This window comes from Seriola dumerili, unplaced genomic scaffold (genome assembly GCF_002260705.1).
Source record: "Seriola dumerili isolate Sdu_G_001 unplaced genomic scaffold, Sdu_1.0 BDQW01000025.1, whole genome shotgun sequence".
Taxonomy (NCBI): Eukaryota; Metazoa; Chordata; class Actinopteri; order Carangiformes; family Carangidae; genus Seriola; species Seriola dumerili.
This window is the reverse complement of record NW_019174280.1, coordinates 16253131-16275124: the sequence shown is the minus strand read 5'-3', so window position 1 is coordinate 16275124 and position 21994 is coordinate 16253131. Positions and strand designations below refer to the sequence as shown.

The 21994-nt window shown below is 38.6% G+C and overlaps 2 protein-coding genes across 3 annotated transcripts in view; both read right to left on the bottom strand.

Annotated features, from left to right (window-relative positions):
- The window catches only part of ezr (ezrin), a 29070-nt gene extending 19332 nt beyond the window's left edge, over positions 1-9738 (bottom strand). The window contains exons 1-3 of one of the 2 annotated variants that reach the window (XM_022767604.1): positions 9690-9738; positions 7877-7997; positions 1475-1558 (exon numbers count right to left, since the gene is read on the bottom strand). In XM_022767604.1, coding sequence (XP_022623325.1) covers positions 1475-1558; positions 7877-7888 — 96 coding nt within the window. In that variant the 5' untranslated portion in view covers positions 7889-7997; positions 9690-9738. Of the gene's footprint in view, positions 1-1474; positions 1559-7876; positions 8076-9689 lie in introns of those variants that run through there. The other variant, XM_022767596.1, reaches the window with a different exon arrangement.
- Positions 9739-12855: 3117 nt separating this feature from the next.
- rsph3 (radial spoke head 3 homolog) lies at positions 12856-16959 on the bottom strand. Its single transcript, XM_022737856.1, has 8 exons — positions 16751-16959; positions 15814-15895; positions 15569-15710; positions 15336-15481; positions 14966-15169; positions 13816-13978; positions 13545-13631; positions 12856-13002 (listed from the first exon to the last, which is right to left on the bottom strand). Exons 1-8 carry the CDS (start codon positions 16858-16860, stop codon positions 12923-12925), a joined length of 1014 nt encoding a protein of 337 aa, XP_022593577.1. The 5' UTR covers positions 16861-16959; the 3' UTR covers positions 12856-12922.
- Positions 16960-21994: the final 5035 nt, after the last annotated feature.

Here is a 21994-nt window from a genome sequence, read left to right as displayed (position 1 = left end):
AAGCAGGGGTTAATAATAAATGTATGTTTAATATTAAACATACTCCTAGTTATTACATCACCGCATCCGCTGTAATAGGCAAACATTAATATACTAACTTTACAGCCGCACACATCTAAGGTCAAATCATAGCTATGTTAATTTACAAAAAACGTGTTCTAAAATTATTTTACTATAAATTATGAGATATTATAAGAAAATGTGAGTGAGATTTTCTACCACGGTGTCAGGCAACATAAGAACAAAGGGATCGATATCTCCTGATCGTAAATTAGCCGAAGTCCATGGTAAAAAGGTTCCTATACTGGAGAGCAACAACCACAAAAGGAACATTTTCAGGTTTCCTTTATTGTCGCCACGCCTTTCACTTTCTCACAGACTTCGTTCAGGACTTTAAAAATCACTAACGCTATTAATAATTTGTTTAATAAATGTCCCAAGTTCTCTTTGTTCACCTCAGTTGTGTTAACCTGACATTACTCACCACCAGTCAAGTCGGGCGCCAAATCACAACAGAAGTTATCTCAAGGCACTTTTCACTTAGAGCAGGTCTGGACCGTACTCTTTATTAAAATCCAGAAACCATTAACCTCTCTGACTCTCACCGGGAAGACAGAGACTGATAAGGACTCTTGAGGCCAAAAGCTCCTGTAATCTCGTCTGTAGGAGATAACTTTTCAGACCTGGATGTAATGAATGGAAAGAGCTTTGGAGGGGACAATAATGAGGGCAGTCACTTTCTCCTAACACAGATCTTTCTCAGTGACGTCAGTCCAGTTAACTGCCTCGATGACGACGGCTGCAGCAGTCTGTGAGTGGTTTGTAGCGATGACAGCGGAAATATAAAGCAACGGTGAAGTATAGCTGGATTTAAACACAGATTTGACACTTCATTTCTTGCACAGAGGAAAGTCTGAAATTAAATTGAAAGAAAAAAAAGCATTTGAAGGAATAGCTCGACATTTCTGGGAAACACGGTCACTTTAATCATGTGACTGGAACCAGCAGCTGCTTAGCTTAGCTTAGCTTCGCTTGAGATAAAGACAGAAAACAAGGGAAACTGCTAAACTTGTTCTAAGTGAAAGGACCAATATCCACCTACCTGCACCTCTAAACTCTCCAAATAACACATTATATCTTGTTTGTTTAATCGGAATAATTTCCCATTACCATAACCCCCATAAAATTGATCGTCTCTATAAAAGTGACTTTATTCATAATGATTCCACACTTCTTTTTTTTTTTGCTTTTTTCTAAAGTAATTTTTTGGTCAGTTTTTGCCTTTATTCATATCGGGACAGTGAGAGAGTGACAGGAAAGTTGGAGAGAGAGATGGGTGATAAGTGGTACCCGCTCTACCAGCTGAGCCACCGGGGCGCCCCACAATTCCACACTGTTAATCTTCCCACATTGTTTCATTTCTAAAATCTTATCTCCTTATGGAGGTCAGCACAGAAACTGATGTCCACTGTACCTGGTCAAACAGCTGCTTTCCTGTGGTGCTGGGCTGGATGGCAAACTCCAGCTCAGCGTCCATGGTGGTGACGCGAACATTGACCTGTGGAAAAACATGAAAAAGCAGGAGTTGAAAACCTGACCCAAAGCAACAGGGAGGCCCTCGTAGGTGAGAACCAATACGTGGTACTGCAGAGCACTGCTTTGCTTTGCGTGTGTGTGTGTATGTGTGTGTGTGTGTGTGTGTCCGTGTGTGTTTGGTAGAGGGTGTATTTGCAGAGTAAACACACGGGGCTCTGTGTTTATCTCTGCTTTCTCAGAGACAGACGGGCTGATTGAAGGGAACTCAAGATCTTTGGTGTTTTGGATGTAATATGAAGCGCTGGATCTAAAACACATGAACATGAAGGAAATAATTCATCGCCCTGTAAACAACATAAGAGGCATATCTGACACTACTTTCACAAGCTAGTAAGAGGCACATGTTATTCTGTATAGATAAAGTGAGGGGAAGAGGACTGAATGAGGCAGCTCCTTCAGTCACTCACTCCCATTCACAGATAAAAAAAAAAAAGGCACATCATTCAGTTCTCTGTTTAATGATTGATCAGAATGACCTGTGCGTACAAAGAGAGGCAGTCCATCGCAGCGAAACATGCCTTATGGGCAGAGAATTTAATGTCCACAAACAGGGATCCACCCCAGTGATTAATGCACAATTTCAAAACCATTACGGATAGAATGACTGATGCAGGACACAGAATAATGAGAGCTGACGTCAACTGTGTCCCATAATGGGGAGAAACAATATTCTGTATTGTAGGTTCTGTCAGTAATCAGCAAATGGCATCTGAATTTCACACAAAGGCCATGCAACAATGCAGAAATATTTACAATAGCTGCTTTGAGGTAATGCACATACTGAATCTCTTCTCTGGGAGTATAATGTCAAATGTCTCTGGTATTTGCGTGGGGTTATGAAAAGACACAGACTCTCCGAGTATTGAGTGAACTTATTACTGCTCAGTGACAATGATACAAAGAGGTTAGTGGACACAGAGTGAAGAGAGAGAAAGCGCGCTGACACAACCCTCCAGTGACATCTTTCAACTCCAGCCCATTGTGAGCAGCGCTGAGCCTCAGCGGTGAACAAATTCAATGAAGCCCTGCTGCAAAAGGGAATGTCTGGGCTGCAGCAGAGTCTGGTTAGTTGGAGCTCCATCGACTCCTGTGAGGCTACACAGGCTGAACAACTGACTGACAGACTTAAATCCTGTCACAGAGAAGGCAAATCCTATCACAGCATTGGATGGGAAGCGCCTCACCACTGCGCAGTCCAGGATATTGTAAGAACACAGTAGTCTAGACAGTGGATATTCAAGGATGTCCCATTTTCTCATCCATGTGTCTGCTGCTGTTAAGTAAGGTTAGCTGAGTTGACTCGCCTGGGGATTAAAAGCCAGGATCTGTGACAGAGCAAACTTTACCAACAGAAATCAAAATAATGAAACCCTCAGAACCTCGGAGTTTGTAGCTCAGGGTTTGTAGCTCTGCCCCAGTGCCACATGTGCAAACAATTTTAAACTTTTGGAATCAACCGTCCAACAGAGCGACTTATACCAGCTTCAACTCACAGCTAGAAGGCAGAGGAAGGAGGGGGAAAACACTGCATTTACTTTACACAGCAAAACAAAGCTCCCCTTTCAGCTGCAGTGCCCCAGCAGTCCCTCGCTATCATCATCTACATCCTAGTGGAGCCTGATCACCAAAAACAACCACGATACAGCAGCAGAAGTGATATTCTGAGACTTCCCTTGTTTAAAAGTGATTGTGTGAATTGGTAGAGGCAGCTCTGACAGTTTGGGATGCTTCTCCCAATATCATAGTCTATATTTTACAGCAGTTGCAGATGGAGCACCAAGGGAAAAAAAAACACACCCTAACAGGCAGAGAATGGAACATGTGAATGTGTGCAGCAGACGAGCCAACAGAAACCACTGAGTGAGTGATATCTGATCTCAAAGAGAGGTCCTCCAACAGCAACTCACAATAAACTGAGGCCATTCACAGAGGTAAAGAAAACATGACACATATGCTAAAAATATACTGGGCAAGGACCCAGAGTTCCACAATGAGCAATTTTAGTCAGAGGAAAGTACAGCCGTTCATTTTGACCATATAAATCCCTGCTTCACAAGTCATTACTGTAGTGAGTGACTCAATCATTTTAGCTACCGGAGCACTGGAGCCCAAACCTAACCTGACATAATGACACACAAACACATTTTCACACTTTTGGTCGAGGGTACAAAACTTTGGTAACCAAGAAACAACAACAACAATAACACAAGCTCCATGGTAACGCAGGCAAAGCAGAGGAAAATCTAAATTTATGTAACACACATACACGTCATCAACAATGTGCAATCAAAATTTAAAAAAACAACATATTTATATCCAACTCACTCATATAGGATCCCTGGCGTAATCAAAGAGGTTTCAAAGATCAAAGATTTTCTTGATTAATCGTTTTTTCTATAAAATGTCAAATAATTGTTTTTTTAATACAATAAAAAATCAGTTTCCGGAAGCCAAAGGTTACCTCCTGAAATTGCTTCTTTTGTCTGACAAAACCCAAAGATTCTCAGTTTATCAAACAGATAAAACGAAGAGAACGCACACAGGGATTTCAACTTATAGCTTAGCTTATAGCTGAGACAATCCCTTTGATTCATTGACAGAAAAGGGTACTATTCTGTAAGTTAATCAATCAAGTCATTCGCCAAGAATGCCAAATATTTCCTAGTTTCAGTCCCCATAGTGGAAGTAATCACCACCCTTGCCCATATATGATCATAAACCGAATAGCTTTCCTTCCGCCTTTTCAATGGTGAGGTTAAGGAGCCACTGCAGGTCAGGTTAAAGAAATGAGGTGGTCATCACTTCAGTAGTTAAACTGTGAATAGGTTGTACTGCATTCTTCAGTGAAGACCATTCAATATTTAACCCTCTGCATAGTTTGCATGGCTTTAGAAGAGTCTTTTGCAAAGTGAGTTGCCATGGGGACGCCACTGAAAATGGTCTGAGAGCAATATAGCCATAAATGAATTTTTTTACCATTTGAGTGTAGAGCAGTAGCACAACAAGGATGGAGAGAAAAGGCCTATTGTGTCTCTCAGTGTGTTTTTTTTTCCCCCACAGGCTCTGTAAACATTAAACACACGTAACTGAAGAACGACAATCAAAGGACTTGTGACCATTTTGGGATTCGTCAATCAGGACTGGAGGGCTTTCCAAACATGATTGAGTTATCAATTATTCAAAGAAAGAAATACTAACAATAGGACTGGACATGAAAAGGAAACACCCATCCATGTTGACTGTGACCACGCCTTGAAATGGTTTGTGACATGGGGCTGAGAGCGCAAGGGAACAGAATTCTGGGAGAGCCGAGGAGCGCTATCCTTTACTTCTGACAATGTTTCATTCAGATAAGTGAAACATGAGTCACTGAAGCACCAGTGCAGTAGTATTCACTGCTCCTCAAATCTGGTCCAACCTCCTGCCACTGGGCATCTTGGTCCTCTGGGATAAAACCAGTTTCTCTTTTCCAAACACACCATGGTGGAATGTTTGATATCATGCCAAGTTTCTGAACTGTAATAATTCAGACTGTTAATGTGCCAGTCGGGATCAAATCTAAGACTGGTTAGCACTTTTATCCTCTTTGATCTTTGATTACCAGGGTGACTACAGTTACTTGACCAATACTTGTCAATACTACAGCAGTCTAATGTAAGGCAGCTTTTAAAGACACCGATCACTTGTTTTGAAGATTTTTTGAGGGAATTGCATTTGCGTTGTGTATTGGATGAGAGTTGCCATCCGAGGATGACAGAAAAGGTCAGGAGAGAAATGGGGAAGACATAGGATGACAATGCTGAATTCAAACCCATAACATCGTGTCCATGGCAGTTATCTCACCCCCACAAATGTCTAACTCACATCAACTCCTCTGTAGATAAAGTATCTCTTTTCCACTTATTTATAATGCTTTAACACAACACTATAGCAATCAGTAGAGAATTAAAGGAAACTATTTTGCTAATCAATCAATCGTTCTATCATTTTTAAAGCAAAAATGCCAAATAATTTCTCTCGTTTCAGCTTGTCAAATGTGAAAATGTATTTCTAACAACAATGAATATAATCGTTAGCTACAGTTCGTGTGTAACATGAGGCTCATCTCACTGTAGCTTTTTGGGAGTTGTCTCCTAACCTCCCACCATCCACTACCTTCCCCACTTCTGGCTACAGGCTTGAGCCACTGACACTCTTCAAACTTGAAAATCCAATTTTACACTTTTCATCGAAGCCAAAACATGAACCCTCATTTACATATCTCACCAATGCTAAAAGTGTGAGACTTAGCATTTGCAGGGATTAATTTGAGAGAAGGGGGCTCACCACTTTCTGGTGCAAACAGCATCAAAGGAATAACTTCATTAAAACAGACTTAGTGTCCTGTTCATATCTTTCATGCCATGCTGTAAAAGCTGGGTCGGTCATGAGGCCACATGCTGAACAGTCTGTAAACTGAAGAATATAAAAATAAAAAAAATTTTAAAAAAAATCTAACTTGAGGCTCGGGAGTCTTTGATATCATGGAAAGGAAAACAGTCAGACATTATCGTCTGAAAAGGCGGTTTTGTGGCAACTGGGCAGCTGCTATCAGACAGTTATGATGTCATTTCCACGGCGACGCTCATGACAACCCTGAGGCTATTCTAAACAAACCAACAACACACTTTATGACACTGACCTGGGCTTTAGTCACTGTCATCACAACACGCTGCTCTGTTCAACAGCAACATGTGTCTGTCATGATCTGACCAGGATTCTGGCAGCAACTCCTGACTCCTGTTTTTGGCTGTTTTTGACTAAAATCTTTCCCAATTTTAAATGTGTTACTTATAAACTTTAGCAATTGTGTGTTTGAGCTAGGCGTCTCTGAACTTCCTTTCCTACTTTTTTTAAATAAAGAAAAGAGGATAGAGGAAAAAGTTGTATTCAACACTGAAAAAAATGTCAATGTTTGATTCATTTCCATCACATTTTCCTTCATACTGTAGAATATACATACGTAGGCTGCTATACGCCTACTAGAATTTTCCAAACAGTGATCTGAGGGAGGGACCTGTGCCATGTGCCACTGTGCAGTATGTAATAGCTGGGGTGGGGCATAATGAGTCCAGAGTAATTGAGGGCAAAAAAAAATATATAGGACAACTTAGTCAAATTATGTCTTTAGTGTCTTTCCTTTTGCTTTTCTGATGATGAAAAGCCACTGATGTCATAAATACTTTGAGTCACTGTTTCACATTTTTAACAAGTCTCCATAATGACTATGAGAGCCCAACATTGAGGGGAGAGCAATCCCAAATTTCAGCCTGTAAAATAACCTCTAATGACAGACACAACCCTGTATTCATCACAAACTCCTGCCGACGTAAACAAGAGATTTCCCACCCCCCTTGTTTATGATGTAATGTTGCGCAAGTGTATGATAATGAGAATGATTTCAAAGATATGCATCTTGTGACTGTGTCCACCTACACTGTGAACACATTAGAAATGATGCTTATCTGTATGTGTTTCTTGCTCCTAGCTTTGCAGTGTATGATGTTCCTATACACATGCCCCCCCACCCCACCCCAAATGTGTGTGATCTGAGCGGCATTCCCCTTTAACAAATACTTACTGGTACTGTAAGTTTCAAGTTTACATATGTGGTCATGTAAAAAATGTTATAGCTATGTTTCTGATTCAGTCTGTAATGGTTTCCCCTTTCATTTTAAAGCCCGGTGTTTTGTGTTTCTGGGCCATTCATTGAAAGTTTAAAAGAAGCCACCTGTTAAAAAATGTAATTAACTGAACGTGTCAAGTGGGTCACAGTAATCACTCAGCTTGAACGTTGAGGAACTGATAGCATCCCCTTCAACACTGGCAATCCACCCCTGCCAAGAAGTGATTTAAGATTTTTTTTTCTCCAACTGAACAACAAAGAAGATTTAATTATCACCTCTCAGATAAATTTTGAATCAAAGACTGCCAAAGCTTTCACAGACTTATGACATTTTTACACTAAATAATATATTCTGACATCAGTGTTACAAGAGTATATTAACGTTACCATTCACTGTACCACATATTTAAGTTTACCAAAAAAAGTACTCTTAACTCAGTCTAAACTGGATTAATGTGTAAAAGGTGATACAGTTCTGTAACTGTAAATAAATACACAGAATTTAGGGAAGCTAATCCTCCATTAACGCCCCTTGACATGTTTCAGTCAACAACTTTTAAAGGAGTGATACAACAAGCAATGAGTGAAAATATCAATAAACCAAATGCTTCTTACCGCTTTAGGCATTTTTCTGTCCTTTTCCTGGCTCTGTGCGAGGAGCTGTTAAATTAAAAAAAAAGAAGTTTCCAGAGAAGAGACCTGTGCTCCGTGTGGCTGTGCGTCTGGTGGTGTCTTTCTGAAAACGGAAAAAGAGGAGAAACGAGTTTCAGCCACTTCTGCGTTACTTAAACCCGGCCGAGAGCAGCTCGGCACTCCTGCAGGCGACAGTCATCAGGATGAATCACCGCGAAAAACCAACAAGCTGACAGCAGGTAGCACAGGAACTTGACCTGACTAACCTTCAAAATAAGAGCACGAGTCTGGTCGATTCCGATAATTCAGGGTGTCTTCTGTTTTCACAATATCACTTAATATATATCTTAAGTAACTGTTTTCCTTTGGGCTAAAGACTTTGGATTTCCTGGAAAAAAGTCAATTGATAATTTGTAGCAAATAGTTGTTAGGTAGGTTTAGACAAATTGTAAACCATCAGTTGTTTTCATCTTTCCTTTTATATCTTTGTTTAACTATTCTTCTAAAGAGTATATTTTGTTGTCTTTGTTCTTCTGTTCGGTTTTACTTACATGCACTCAGTGAACACTTTATTAGGAACAACATACTAACAGTGGGTAGGGCCTCCATTTGCTCCCAAACCAGTCTATTCTTCATGGCATGCTGTGTATATGTATGGATGTGTGCATTCATGCCCATACAAAACCTGTTTTTTGTTGCCGTTTTGTATGTTCGACATGTACTCAAAACAGAATAAATACACTCAACTTAACTCAGTCATTTATAGTGCAAATTTTCAGAATCAGAATGAGTCCTCAATTTGTTTTGTCTGACCCATACTCAAAAACAAATACAAATACAAAACAAAGAATCAAAGTAAATCCTTACATCTGAGGTGCTCAATATTGCTCAATATTCAGACAGCCTATTACTTTGATTTTAAGGGTGTGTATTACAGCCCAGCCCCTTTGTTGTCCGTTACTTAATGATAGTTTTATTGTGAAATTTAGCACCGGAAACCCCTATATTTTTATTTCACCTTGACACAATTGAATCATCCAGGCACCAGGCAGGTTAAATATGGTACTCAACATGCCTCACCCACTAGCTATGATAAAGTTATAGTCCCCACCCTGTTCTGTTTTAGCCTTTTCTTTTGACGTCTTCATTTCTAAACAAACGCACACCCCAATTCAGGTTGACGAAAGCCAGTTAATCTGTATCGCTTATTAAATCGCTTTTGGAGACACAGAAACAGTGTTGAATAAAAATACAGGTAACCATCAACAGTCAAGACAACTGTCCACGCACACTGTCACCTTTAGAGGCTGTTACAATGTAAAAACATGCAACAAAGTGCTGATTGTCAGTGTATATTCCTCGGTAGGGCTGCGTCTATGCTATGAGTGAAGTGAGTACACACCCACAGCGACAGGGAAACGAGTCAAGCCCAGCGAGCGACAAATCCCACCTTTTGAAGCTTTGGACGACACAGACAGAGGATAAGGATTTCACAAGAACACAAATCGTAAAACTGTTTAAAGATTCAACCTCGGGTTCCTTCATTCAGGCTGTACTAATGTTGCCCTTTGTGCAGGAGCTACCTCTGTAGCCTACTGCAGTCAGCCACATCCTCACTATAATCCCACAGACACCTGTTGTGAGATTTGTCTCCTTTGTGCAGAGCAGCAGAAAGTGCGCGGAAAAAGTGCAAAAAGTATATGCATATACGTTTATTTAGCACAGCTTGGAGCTCGCTGGACCGCAAGCTTCGGTCACTACAACATATATGTGGTCCACTTAGGGAAAGTCTTACCGGAGCTGGTGAGGCTGGGAGACGAGGTGATGATTATACCGCGGTCCCAAGCTCGCAGCCGTAGGTTTCCCCTCCCTCTGTTCAGCCAGGCGCAATATGGCGCTCATACATCCAACCGAGCCTGTTCCTGCTGTCGCCGGTAGGCTGGAGGGTTTACAACCCAGGGTCCAGGGACCTTTAGGGGGCACTTGAGGGGCTTTACCACAACACCAAAGATAGTTTCATAATTGTGTAGGGGACATTTTAAATGAAGAAGGTCTTTCCCCCCACCTACAGCAGGGCTTTTGTAATTTTGAATCTAGCACCACAACAGCTCTCAAAGGTAAAAAGAAAAGAAAAGAAAAGAATCAGACATTTATTTGATCATTTTTGGGAGTCCTTAGCATGGAAAATGAAAGTCAAACTTGATCAACTGTACATTACCATTATCTCCAATATTATGTTTATTAGGGGACAGAACCCAAAACACAACATATCAGGTGGAGGCAGGCATCACAGTTTCTGCTAGGACAATACATAAGCACTGGAAAACACCCAAGAATGAAAAGAACAGGCAAAGTCGACAGTTACAATAACTTCACACCAGTGTATACCTAACAGGATAAGAGTAAGGCACAAGTTTGGGATCGTTTTTGGAAATTATATCACACTCACTGATAGGCCTGTAGTGTGAACGCTGGCTCCTTATAGTAATTAGTAAAATAGTAATTAATATACTGTATGCTGCATGAATATTCTTCCTAGTCATAAAAATGTTCTGTATCTTGTTGATTTTTTAAATTTTGTATTTATTGTTTTAGTTCATACCCCTGATGTTACAGGTATTGTAAGCAACAGGAAATGTCTCACAGTGTGATACAATGTACTGTCATGTACCAAAGACAAAAGTAATAAAAAATTTGAATTAGAAAAAAACAAGGAAAATGAAAGTCAACTGACCATTTGACGATGCAACCTATATGAAAACATACTATGGCTATTGTTTCAAGCAAATAAAGGCTATGGCTAATCACTGGTACACAAATCAGTCTGTGTTTGATATACATTAATGATATACATTAAACATACACATCATGTTTAATGATGTACATGTATTATTTTGTATTTTCTTTCACTCATATGTATATATATTTTAAGATGTTGGTATGAAGGATAAACCCATTACCTATTTATTTATTTAATATTATTTTAATACTTTTTTGTTTTCTTGTTATTGTGTACTTCATCTAAGAATTTTATTGTTTGAATCCTATCATTATTATTATTATTATTATTATCAGCCTATCATTTTCTGATTTTAACAGACAATGAAACATGACAAACCATAACATGACATAACATTCAAATTACACCTACGATAACAAAATAGGTCAGGGGTGTAATGTACATATCCTGCAACCTAAGTTAATCATATATCCTATATATTCTACAAGTCTATGAATCACACCTTTGAATGTAATTGGGTTTTTTTTGTGTATATTATGTATTTACTTATTTCTTTCAAGTCCATTTTGTATGCTGCCGTACTTGCCTGAAAATGATGTGTTAAATTTTTTTTTTATTTATTTGTGTAAGCCTCTTGAGCTGAGGAAAGTAAATTAATGTGAATGCAGTTATTTGAGCAATGACTGTTATAATACTGAGTAAATACATTTAAGCCTCATCTATCCGCTGTGTAAAGACTGAGGTGTCACCTTTCCTTTACAGTGGCATCACAGCAGAAACTTTTTTTTTTTGTTGCACAGTATTTCACAGGGGAAATGAGCGTCATCCGCCCTTCACTGAACCAAGGAAGCACCGCCGAGCGAGAGGGGAGGCGTCATAGGTGACCTGACCAATGAGAAGATGGGATTAAAATAGAGCCGTATATATCGGAGGTTAGACCTACTTCTCACCATAATACGAAAGCAAAGAGTGATGTGACAGTCGTACCTGACACTTTGTACTACTTAACCAGCTATGACGTTCATCATCATGGCCATTGTCACCACTGCCATCGTCATCACAATCCCTTCGTTAACTACAATAGTTTTTGAGCCAATTGAAAGGAAAAAATACGTTGAAAATATGGCCAAACCAAACACCAAACAACATTATTAGAGGGCTAATTTATCAATTAAAGTAGCCTATACAAAGAAACCCCTATAAAGAATAAGAAATTAAGATGATAAGACAGAAATCAACTTATGTAACCTTATTTTTTTGTTTGTTTGTTTGGGTTTAGTCAGATATTATAGATGAGTCAGTCAGAGCAATGCAAAATATTCCAGAATTTGCCTGTTAGGGCACCTGAATGAACTGTTTGCACAGCAATACCAGATGCAAATAGATAAAGTCACAGGAAAGCACTTTGAATGGTCCTTCAAATATTTAGAGTTCCTAAACACGGTTGCTCACCTGCTGTATAACTGAAATGGTTTTTTAGATAAAACTTTTTTGGTCAGATTTTCTTTGGCTGGTGTTCTGAAAACTCGGTAACAGGCAGGAACTTCCTTCTGATAAGCAGTAAGATGTACAAATATACTGCATACCTGACAGAAAACAGACTGTTTTGACTGATTATCACAAAACTGAGGCAAATGATAAAGACTCAGACAACTAAGAATGACTCAAGATATAAAACATGTCCACATTTAATACTACAACCGCACTGCTCTGGTTTGACTATAGCCATGAAATATCTAGCAACTAATAAAAAATAAAAAAAAAAATCACCAAAAGCCTATATAGGCCACAATATGTGATCGAATGTTTCAGAAAAAATATCTCATAATGCCTCATCTATGAAGTGCAGCAAAAAACCCAACTGTTTCAAACCCTGAAGGAACTGTAAAGGTCAACATTCATGGAAAATTTACATAAACTTTTATAAACAGAAATCCTAGATAGGCAACATACGAGAGTGCAAATGTGGAAAATGGATAATACAAGACAGCATTTAAATTTTCAACTATTTTACCAATTTACCACAAATCATGAGTCATAATTCTGATTTTAAGTTTTAAGAGAAAATAACTTGTGATCACAGAATAATCATCATTACGCTGGTGTCAGATGTTCCTTGATGTATCAGTGTCATTGCATTGATTCACCATGAGCTAAATACAGATACACTGGTATCATGTTATCAAAGAAACAACTCATGGTAATTTTGTCAGCAAAAGTTTATTTTTGATAATAGATTAATGCCATCGACTCATCTCAGTGAATTATTACCACTGAGTCTTTCAGTGCTATATGTCAGATTTGTCTGGTTGTGTCTCCAGCTCCTTGAACATCTCCAGTCTCTTCTGGGTGACATCATGGATGATAGCTGAAACAGACAGGATGAAGGTGTTTCAGTCACATTCTGCTCTGTGAACAATACTGTATATCTGACAATGGTGACCTCTTCAATGTATGTAAAGAGCCACTAGATGGTACTCCAACAATGTCTATGACTTGATGACCCCTGGAGGAGGACTCGTGAAATACCTCCTAGTTCTCAAGGATAATAACAGCGGCTAGAAAAGGTTGGTTAGCTTGAAACAACTTAGAAGAAATTTATATTTATACAAATCATGTTTGGTTTTTAGAGGGAACTCTCTAGAGGGTACAAATAGATTGGCTTAATCTGTAACATCAGGATCAGATGTTTATATTCTGTGGAGACCCATATCTTGGATTTTGCCATCAGACAATTATGGTTTATGGGTTCTGATGTGGGATCTTGGTGGTGAACAGCACTTGGTTTGTTTAATGCTCAGTGAGAAAAAAGAACAAACATTTAAAAATACAGATTTTTAAATTAGATAAATGTTCAGATTGAACACAGGAGTGCCTTAATTTAAAAAATATTATACTATCTTCCCTTACTGTCCAGCATCTCTCTTGCTATGTATCTCTTCTCCAAACTGTTGTTAACCTCATCCATCAGCCATGGGAAGAAATCAGTCTCAATATCTGGAAATCAAACCACAAATATGATAAAAAAAAAGTTAAACACCCATATCAAAACTTTCACACACAGAGTATGAATGGGATCGTCTATTAGGCTACTAGTCGCAGGTCACATCAGAGTTTTTATAAAGTGGAAATGTCAGTGGAGTGCAGTGATGTCCTCATGTGTCAGAAAGGGGTAGCTGACCTTTCTCCACAGGGTCATAAAAGTAGCCGTGGCTTCTCAGTGAGGTGAAGACTGCAGGTAGAAGATCAGCCAAGTACTGCTGAGTATATGCCCGGGCAGCAATCTTCTCTGCAGTCTCTCTTTCTTTCTTCATCACCTCCTTCTGCTGGGCAATTCTACGCTCCTGAGATCAGAAAAAAAACTTCTTTTGTTTAAAACAAGATTATGGGTCTCTTTTCAGCATAATCTTTTTTTGTGATGTGGTTGATCAGTTGTTCTGATATGACACATTACTACTTCACCCTACATGCTTTTTATCAAAGATGTTATATTTGCTGTCCGAAATGTTTGGTGTTTGATTCCTTCTTTGGAAAAAAGTCTCTAGCATTCAAAAACTATAGCATTTAATGACTGTGACAACAGAAAGTTTGCATGGAATGATTAGAAAAAGAACTGAGTCGTTAGCATTTAAAGAACACCATAAAAAAAGAAAAAGAAATCATTAGAGGTGGAAATACTGTTTGATTGACAAGTAGCTTCACTAATAGCTACTGGGTAAATAAAGCCCCAAAACCTGAGTATTTTCTGTTACATAAAATATTTATGACATGTGATAACCAATAATCAAATTTTTAAGCTTAATTAGTTAAAAATTAATAAGATTTAATTGCTCAAAAACGTATCTTATCTGCATCATGAAGACTGAGAGGTTAAAGTTTGATTAGATCTGAATGACGACGGTGTCTCACTGACAACATAAGAAGAAGAAAGTGTCAAATGTTCACTTTCTGAAACTTTTACTGTTAAAATCTGACTGATGCACTTGATATGACCTTTTTCCCCACACAGAGAGAAGTGCTCTCCTCACACCAGAGAGATGAGCACAGAGAAAACACATCAATACAGATATCTCTCTTGTGAAGTAAGTATTACACTTCTAACCTGGCCAGATAACAGTGTGCTCTCATAGGGTCAAGTCTTGCAGTAAGAAACTAAGGATATGAGTTTTCAGTAGTCTGGTTTCAGATGTCTAAATCATCGCCCACTGGGTTAAGATCGTTCAGCCCTGTCCCAGCTGTTTGTTCAGGACTGATCCATTCATGGCATCACTGCTTTTTCCTGATTTTCCCGACCTGGATAAACTTATTCCTATTTTCTATCATTTGCGTACTTTCTCCTCACTGTGGCGTCTCTCCTGCTCCTGAAGTCGGTGCACTTCTGCCAGCTCATTATTTCGGAGCTCTTCGAAAGCCCTCTGCTGGGCCCTCAGACAGGCCAGCTCCTCCTCCTCCATCACCTCCAGCAGAGACTGCTCTATTGTCTTCCCCACCAGGACCTCCAACATCGGCTGCACCTCCCTGTCAAAGTCAAACAACTGCAGAGGATACTAGTCGTTAAAACACAGGGTTTAATTTGATCAAACCTGCAAACATTTCCAAGTGACATTTTTGTAGACTCTCTCCTCTTGGTAATCACCCATGTCTTTTAAACACCACAACACTGGGTTTATGTTTACTATAAAATGACCTCTGGTTACCCACCTCTCCCTCCTCTATCTGTGTTTCAGCATCTTTGCCAGATTTGGCAGGTATGAAGAGTGGGGTTGCTGGTTTATCCAGGAAAGCCTCAGTCTGGCATTCAATATCTGTTGCCACTATAACATCACTCAATTCTTCAAGATAAAGATCTGAAAATAAAGTTAAGAGTATTGAGAAAAAGTGCTTCTGGTTTCCAAGAGGTAAAAGTTCTGAAGTTGTCAAGAGAAATGCTTTACCTGTTTGAACATCAATGTGTTTTCTGCCCTGCAGGGCTTCAGGAGTCTTGGGTTTGAGGTGCTCTCTGGCACGTCTTCGAGCAATGGCTCTCCTCCTGATCTCCTGTTGTCTGAGTATTTCAGCAGGGTCTGGATGAGCTGTCTGTCAACGGTGCATGATGAAAAACATTTTTAAGACAAAGTGATGAATACAAGGGCAAACCTGTCAGCAATGAAGCATAGCAAGATGAATGTTTCATACTTACAGTTGGTATGATGTGTTGAGCGTAAGTGTTTCCTCTGACAACGCGACGGTCATACATAATGTTTCCATAATTACTGTGTGTTCTGCATTGTAAAAACAAAAAGAAAAGTCAGCTGATCCTGACACTTGTTAGCCTCGAAGATGAATTGTTTATCCATGATGGGCCAGTATAAGGTAGTGGAATAAGGCAGTATTTGAGATATTTTTCAAGAATTTTCCTTCTGTCTGGTGGGCGAAGAAGTACTGAGAATATTTCCTTTAGTAAAAGTAATGATACCATAGTGTAAAACAATACAATTTAAAGTGAAATTTCCTGCATTCAAACTGTAATCAAGTACAAAAGAATTATCAGGAAATTGTACTTAAAGTAACAAACTACTCATTATGCACTTATATTATTATATATTGTGTGACTCTAATTATGTAGCTGGCTGAGCTAGTGGAGGTAATTTTAGCTAACTACTTTAACCACTTTAACTTTAACAGGTTTAATTAACTGTAACAATGTATTATATTCCATTTGTAGCTAAAAGCTTTTGGATAAATATCATGGAGTAATAAGTGCAATGTTTCCCTTTTAGAGAAAGATAAAGTGCCATGAAGTTGAAGTACTCAAGTAAACGATAAGTACCTGGAAAGTGTGGAGTACTTGAGTGAAGGTACTCATGAATTTCTCCTAGGGGATAAATAAAACATCTATCTAGCTATCTATCTATCTATCTATCTAGTTACTTTACAGCACTGTAGATATAATATTTCTTCAGAAGGATCATTTGAAATATTTTCAGCATTTTCTTGCTATTTCAATCCTTGTAGACTACATTACACTGATTTGGATGGGTTAGGTGACTAACTGCCTTAATTAAAGCTGACGCAACGGTAGCACCTAGCAAAAACAACATTAGTGCTAACAACACAGGTTTCAGGGCGACGCATACTGTTCAGACGGAGGCTCTCTGTACTTAGAGCGGTTCTCTACTGGTCTCGGGCGACTGGAGAAGGTGTAGGTTCCGTTTGGTTCCCTGTGGCTGTGCGAAACAAAAGCCATCTGTCAGAAACGGTCAGAAAACCATCAGACACTATAGTTGTGATAGTTAACGTTGATGTTTGGTAGCGGACAGGCTGCTAAAGCAAACTAGAGGAAGCAACAAGCTGTTGTAGCAACCGTATCTAGGAAGTGTAGGCTAACGGCCCTTACGTCACTTCCTATAAAAACTGGAAATTAAAAGCATTTATTTTTAATTACAACCGTTGAGCCGTTAGTACTACTAGTAGTGTGTCCATTACTACTTCTGTTGCTGCTGCTGTTACTACTACTATTGCTGCTGCTGCTGCTATTTAAGTGCTACCACTGCCATAAGACCACTAATATCAATAATAATACTTTTATCTATTTCTATTTCAAACAAAATCCTCAAGGTCATTTAGTAGCTGTTTTGGAGCTTTCTATCATACCACACAGTCTTCATCAGATGATTGGAGTTTGCTGTGTTGATGCTCATTTTTATGACTACTTTAAGGATTTCTTGCCCATATCGGCTAAAGGATTGAACTTTAAAATTGTTTGCACAGTCCAAAAGCTTCAGAATAGTTACTAAATGGACCTTGTAAAGATTCTGTTTTTCTAATGATGTTTTTCAAAGTCAAGAATGATTTTTCACTCTCAAAACATACAAACAAATGAATGAATGAATGAATAAACAGATAACACGTGAACAAACTTTTTTAATGTACAAAAACTAGAATGGTCAGCAGACACGGAGTTTAGTTTCACAAGGATGCTGAAGCTAATTGAAAAAACGTTCACTGACTCTAGTGTCTCGTTCCGTGTTACAACACAACTGAGAAGTTCTGAGTATTGATGCAAAGACCACTTCCTGCACAGATAAGTCAAAAGGTGACAAAGTTGAACGTGTGCTGTTCTTTGAATACTCACTTAAACATAGTGAAACAATGATTTTAAAAGCTGATATTCAATTTAGACATTTCTACTGATATTACCATGGTGATTGCAAGACAAGACAAACTGTTATTGTGGACTGTGCTGCAGGCCTGACATCGGCTAACACCTTAAACAGAGCTGGATTTGTTTTGCTCACAGGTGACACTGAAATGTGGGTTGCAGGAGGCATTTAGCAGAGGAAAGCTGAAACTAGACTGACGATGATGTTAACCACAAAGAGCATTATCAGCTTTACGAAAAGCCTGAAAGTATCAGAAAAAAAAACAAGGCACCTGAATTTACACAGAACTGTGTCTTTGAAGGAAAAGGTGACGGCTTGGTGGTCAGAGTGATGGCTGAACTGGCACCTGTGTTTGTTTCCATATCATAAATTTTATTCCAAAGACAATTATGCCACCATTTTGCATGTTTACATGTTTCATTTGTTACATAACAGATGGATCTATTTAAACAACCAAACAAATGGTGCTTGTATAACATTTCCATAATAATAAGATTAATAATAATAATAATAATAATAATAACTTAATAACCACTCTCTACTATTACTACTACTACTACTACTACTACTACTGCCACTACTACCTTGACTACCACTATTGGTCCTGCACTACTAATATTAGTACAATCACTATCAACAGCCAAATATACTACTACCACCACTATGACTACTACTACTATGATGATACTACTATGCCAGTTTTGCATACTAGCATGTCTGATGTGTTACATAACAGGCAACACTGACACTATTTAAATAGACAAACAAATGATTATTATATAACATCTCCAGGAAAACTATATTTTATTCATAACGCAAACAGCCAAATATAGCCACAGCTGTAGGACAGGAGCCTGCTGGAGTTATGCCATGTGCTTCTGATCTTTTTTTTAAAAAGAATAATTAATGTCTATTCAGATGAGTGTAGAGGTCTCTGTGTCATAAAGGGCTGGGATGTGCTCTCCTCTCTGCATGTTATATCGTTTATGCTTCAGCTGTCACAAATCATTACTCTTTATTGAAGGGAAAACCGTTCAGCTTGCCACTGTGTTAGCCTCTCCTCATTAGTGTTGACTGCCAGCCATGAGATTATGCAACCAGCAGGGCATGCATCCACACATTCATATTCTTTCAGTACAGTAATGTACTCACTACATCTTCTTTTCTCTTTTTTTTTTTTTTGGATTTATTGCAGACTTACAGCCTTGATTCCCTTTTACACCATCCACAAACTTAATTACTCTACTTATAACAATACTTCTAACTTTATGTAAACACAGTGTAGAGGAACACACTTCCACAGCGTGTTGTCACGCTGACTCACTCGCTCAGCCTTTTTAAAACAGCAGGTGGAAACTCACAATTAGGTAGCTGGGTGGTAATGAATGCAGACAGGTAGTCAAGTGGAAAAAGTAGCTTTTAGTGAAGCAGTAATGTACATGTACAGTAAGAGGTAAACAGGTGGTAATAAAAAGCAGTTAGAGAGGAGAGGTTGAGACAGAGGCAATTACTGTAGACAAGAGAAACATACAGTACAGGCAACATAGTAATTTTAAAATGTACAATGGTAATGGGGTGGACACAGTAACAGGTACAGTTGCACAGTTTAATGGAATCCAATACAACAGGCCTAAATAACTACCTCTGTGAAGCTTACAATGCTGAGTTTGTGCCAAGACATTCATTCAAGTCTATGGTAATAACTTGTATTCATTCAAGTTATCTCACTGTAGTCTGATTCCATCTGTAGATCATATGATGACGACTTAACTATCTCAGTAACAACTGGGCGAATGACATCTGCTGAGGAAGTCCATGAGATCTGGCTGAAAGATTTTGAAAAACCAAGCCTATACTGAAATTGTGATGAGATTTTTTTAAAGGCTTTTTTATAGCCTGAAAGACTATTTCTGACTGAAAAATACGTCCGTCCTCCCTCTGTGGGGTAGTAACAATACAGCAAAAGTAAACACATGGAGCAGCTTTTTTTAATATATATATTTTTATTTCTTGTTATACTACTATTAATATGGAAAAGTATTTATAAAGTATATTTCTAAGTATGATAATATAATATTATAAAGTATTGTTTTAACGTTTACTTTTAGCTTTGTGATTTATTTCATTCATTTGGTGCAAAGCACAGCAAGGTATTCAGTATTAAGTTCAGTCAGTGCATGTATAACACGTGTTTCAACAAACAGAGAAGATAATAAGCTTATGAATAAAAAACACATTATTCTACGCTCGCAAATGCGTCCACGTTATTATATTCAACCCCTATATGATGAGAGAACATACTCTCTGCTTTGTTAAAGAATCCACACCTGACACGTGCATGCACTGTGACATCAGTTCACATTGAGCAGCGCTGATTATTGAAGAGTTTCTCACAGTGAAAACACTGACATGCTCTCGCTCTCATAATTACAGAGTGGTCACAATGAGCTGAGCAGGAACAACCTCGACAGATGAGAGCTGTACAATGGATGAAAAACAGCTAAAGAGACTCTGTATGTCAGCTGGCTGGACGTTTGTTGATGACCACAATATATACTGTACATATATGAATGTAAACTCACAATTGTTCTTCAGGTCTCACAGTACAAACTAAGATAGACATTAAAAGTAGAATTCAAATGAAAATATCAAATTATGTTCTTGGAAGCTGCCATTTTTCAGGGATGGTAATGTCAGTCTAATAGTTTTGTCAGCGGGTCCAACACTTTGGTGATGGTGAACATGGTAGACATGACACCTGCTAAACATCAGCAAGTTAAGACTGTCATTATGCGCTTGTTAGCATGCTGAGGTTAGCATTTAGCCCAAGGTACTGCTGTGCCAAAGTCCAGCCCATCAGAGCAGCTAGCACGGCTGTAGACTCTCAGTCTTGTTCCCTATTTTTTCATACCAAACATGTCACCAATTAATCAAGAAAAAAATTAATTAATTATTATACTATTATTATTATTAGTTGCTCCTGTAGTTAAATATAACACACATAACACAGCATGATAATAAAAATATAGCATTGATGTAAACATAGAAGGTAAATTAAAACAATTCCAAAACTCTCACTTTAAAAAGCATTGTTTTCTTTGGTCTCCAAAGTTCTGGTTTCCTCAAGAGTTCACTAATAAATCAGACATTCAAATTTCCTCAGAGTTAAAGTTGCAGACTGGAAATTACCTGCAACACAACCTCCATGTTTGGGCAAAGGTATGTCAACAGTTACCTCAAAGATAGATGCAGTAGGTCAGATATGTCACAGATGTGAGCTGTTGACTCAAGTTCCTTCAGATCCTGTTGTTTGATAACAGTGTTTTGACATTTCTTTGCAGATAAAAAGAAGAACCAAAAAAAAACAGCATCAACATGCAATCTGCACTGATTCACAGCTCCTGAGTGTAGGATTTACAAGTGTCATACTTTCACATTTTTGACCCAGCAAAGGTAACAAAACAGACCACAATGCAAGCTGCTGACCTGATGCTACTTTCTAGGACTTCTACTAATGATTGGATAAATCATGTGACATCCATGAATTAATGAATGTCAGAGGCTGCAGAGGGCGAAACATGATGAAAGCAATATCTCTCCGAGACAATGCACTTTATCACAACATAACTGAAATGAATAGTAACTGTAAGAAACTGGTACCTTTTTTTTATTCTTGCTGACATTGTGACTGAAAGGTGCTAATTAAAGTTGTGGTGGTGTTGTGTTGCTTGTGTTGTAAGATCTTCCTGTTTTTTGTCGCCCCCCCCCCGTACATTATGACAGTGAGTACAGTGCAACAAACGCCTCTGAGTCATTCCTGCTGACCTTCTGAAATGGATTTCTAAATTACAGATGCTGCTTTCTTTGTACCTACCATGTGTAATTGATTCTTTAAGATGAGCATTATCAGAGTTTGTCAGGCTATCTTCAAATTAACCATAAATTGTTGCCTAATCTGGCTCAGTGTCAATCTCATTGAAATCTTTGGATGAATTAACTCAGCTTGTTGAAGAAGGAAACGGGGTGCTAAAATACTTCAAGAGAGGAAGGAAGACGAGGTGGCATCAACTCATCTTGCAGCCAGAGACAAGAACAGCAATTCAGAGAAAAACCAAATCCGTCCATGTGACCACGTCTGGTTTCCTTCTGTTTTAGCATATGTGCCAGAACATGCTGTTCTCTCAATGAGGCCTGTTAGCCTCTGTTATGCAACACATC

Coding starts and splice junctions, on each gene's coding strand:
- rsph3 (XM_022737856.1), bottom strand. CDS start 16,860: ATGGCTTTTGTTTCGCACAGCCACAGGGAACCAAACGGAACCTACACC. Junction 15,896..16,750: donor AGAGAGCCTCCGTCTGAACA/GTATGCGTCGCC, acceptor TTTACAATGCAG/AACACACAGTAATTATGGAA. Junction 13,632..13,815: donor TTATGACCCTGTGGAGAAAG/GTCAGCTACCCC, acceptor TTTGATTTCCAG/ATATTGAGACTGATTTCTTC.